This window comes from Chinchilla lanigera, unplaced genomic scaffold (assembly GCF_000276665.1).
Source record: "Chinchilla lanigera isolate Chin_1 unplaced genomic scaffold, ChiLan1.0 scaffold00058, whole genome shotgun sequence".
Classification (NCBI taxonomy): Eukaryota; Metazoa; Chordata; class Mammalia; order Rodentia; family Chinchillidae; genus Chinchilla; species Chinchilla lanigera.
In genome coordinates, this window is record NW_004955459.1 from 10,403,258 (window position 1) to 10,406,056 (window position 2,799).

The 2,799-nt window shown below is 36.5% G+C and overlaps 1 protein-coding gene across 2 annotated transcripts in view; it reads left to right on the plus strand.

Moving 5' to 3' along the window:
- The window catches only part of LOC102022890 (chromosome unknown open reading frame, human C2orf76), a gene marked incomplete in the record, with an annotated part of 58,424 nt that overhangs the window by 55,492 nt on the left and 133 nt on the right, over positions 1 to 2,799 (plus strand). For both annotated transcript variants that reach the window (XM_013521084.1, XM_013521083.1), the window contains 1 exon segment: positions 2,687 to 2,799. In XM_013521084.1, the coding sequence (XP_013376538.1) occupies positions 2,687 to 2,799 (113 nt within the window).

Genomic DNA, 2,799 nt, shown 5'->3' on the forward strand with positions numbered 1-2,799 from the left:
AGAGAGAGAGAGAGAGAGAGAGAGAGAGATGTTAGGAAGCATTACAAAATTATTAATTCTATATCCAAACTTTTCTTGGCTTGTATTCATTTCATTAAACTGGAACGTCAGTATTAAAATGATCCGCAAATGTATTTGGAAGGCTTTTACTCGATTTCATTTGATAGTAAAACGAAGGGATGAAGTGGTGGTGTATTTATTGGATTTTAGATTGCACATTCATTTCAGATTCCCATGCCAAGGCCCTGTGCACCTGACTGCACTGCCGCCTGCAGCACATTTAATTTAAAATCAGGTGCCCTCAGGGACCAGCACATGTAGGTTTCTGGAGGGTCCTTCCCCAGCTATTTGTAAAGGAGCCATTTTAGATAGAGTCTGGGCAGCTGGAGTTTAAGAGATGATGATGAAAAGAGTGATTATGTGAAGGTCTTGAAAATCATTTGTTATTTGTTTCCACTTAAATCAGCAAATCAATTTGCACTATACATCCACGAAAGTATTCTCTCAAACATTTTCAACAGAGGTTTAAAGATTTTTAAAAGACATTATTCCTTTTGTTTGAAGACTACTAAAGTTTAACATCTGCTGTTTATTTTTGAATGTTCAGAGTAACATGTAATTTATGTATTTTTCAATTTCAGGATGAACAATTTTTTTTTATCAACTTGAGGTATTTGAGTTTAACTCATTTATCAAACCAGTTTTCCTGGGGAAAAAAGTTGGCTCATCTGAAAATAAAATTTTCACCTTGAATGATTTCATTTTGAGCCTAGGAGAGATGGCATCAATACTCTATAAATAATGAGTTGCTTTCTAAGTTAATTAGGCCTGAGAGAACTGACTCGTCAAACAAAACTCTCAGTCAAACTCTCCATCGTTGTGTTCTGAGCCTGCGCCTCTTGTGCTGAGGAGCTGTGTGATGTATTAGTTTCTCAAAAGGGGTACAGATAAATGTCAACTGCAGTAAGAAAAAATTTTAATTACAGCTAGCATGACTTGAGCCGCGCTGGGCAGGCCGAGTCTATATAAGTTCTATGTGTAAATAGCACATTACAGGTAGATCCTTGCTCCCAGTGTGTTAACAATAGAGTGCCTTTTGCTCCTTCTCCTTCAGAAAGATGGTTAGAATCACTTATAAATAATACAGGTCTGCCTCTGAGCATGCTTCCCCTGAAAAAGAAAACCCAAGGAAGCTTTTGTAGAAAGGACAGGTCTTGGAATGTCTTATCTTTGAATATCCAGTTTTCTGAAGCCCCCTTTTTTGACATGTTACTGATTCCACATGTGCAGCCTTGTACCCATTCTTTGAAATGCTGTTTCTTGTAAATTTGAACTGTGTACTAACCTACTGTTTGCTCAGGGTACCTCTGTTTACAGCCCCTCCTGGTCTAATCTCCTGTCCCAAGGCTCTCTGTGATGAGAGTTCATAATCTTGATTTTCTTCTACTCAGATTAAATGTAATCTTGTCTAAGACATATAGTAGGACAGCAAGGAGGACCTGAGAATATGAGTGGTTCTCTTTCCCAGGATTTATTTTTGTAGTGAAATTGCTTGCTTATGATGGAGAGATATTAACAGCAAAAATATTTTTAATGAAATGCCATGCTAATCACTTTAATTTCATTCTTTTTTGATAAATTCTAATGATGAGATTAGAGCTGTAAACTAAGACACCAGTGATAATCCTTGGCACCCTTCTTGTTATCCTATTTATTTGGCTTGAAGAGTTGTACTTGTCTGCTTTTAGAATATATGTTAATTGAGTACTCAGTATTCATTACAAATAATCTTGTCTGTTTTCTTGTCGAGATTCTGAGAAGTCCCTTTTGCTCTTTCTGTAAAAGCCAAGCAGACTGTATTAACTTCTGGTTTAATTTAAAAAACCAATGTGGAACTTGTTGGCACAACACCTTCAAGAATTGCATGTTTAATAATTGGAAGTCTTTCCATCAGATTTGTATCCAGTCTGAATTAATAATGTTGCTGACTTATTGTTTCAGAAGACAGAGTCCTTGACCTGCTAGGTTGAAAGACTTGTGGCTTCTCTGAACCTTTGTGGGTCCTTTAGCTGTGCCAGGTCCCCTGTGAATAATTAGAGGTGTTTGAAGGTATTGCAGTAGAAGCCAATTTGTGTCTTTCACTTTGCATATTGTTGAAGCCTCATGAATTAATCATAAGCAGGGCAAAAAATTAACTTCTTCAGACACATATTTTGATGGGTCATGAGGGAGAATGTAAAGTGATCTGTAAAATATTCTACTGATCCTCTAAGTATTAAATTATTATACCTACAGGCTAATTTCAAGGGGGAAAAGAGCTCCCCCTTTCAGGAACTGAGTAGCATATTTGAAAAAAAAAAAAATCAGTTTGTTAGTTCCTAGGACTGTGAGGAGGACAATAAATGAGCAATGCTATGATTTCCTGAAAACCTTAACTCTTACATTAACTCTTGATTCTAATTTGGGGAGTTTTTCTTTCAATTACTATTTTAATTTTTAGGCTCTTACAACCACACCTGAAGCTTCTTGTTGATTTGGTGGAATGTATTGTACAACCCAGCAAATACGTCATCTTCACTATAGGTGTCTAAACTGCTCACATGCTAAACCAAAGAAATATGCATTTCCAGCCTTACTTAAAATTGAGTTTTATACTAAAATATTTTCTCCATCTTCTGTTTTTCAGCCAGTGAAACGGAGATTGCGTTCTTTTGTGAAGAAGATTATAAGAACTACAAAGCTAATCCCATTTCATCTTGGTGACGGTGTCTCAGGAGCTTCCTTTCCGCATACCTGTAG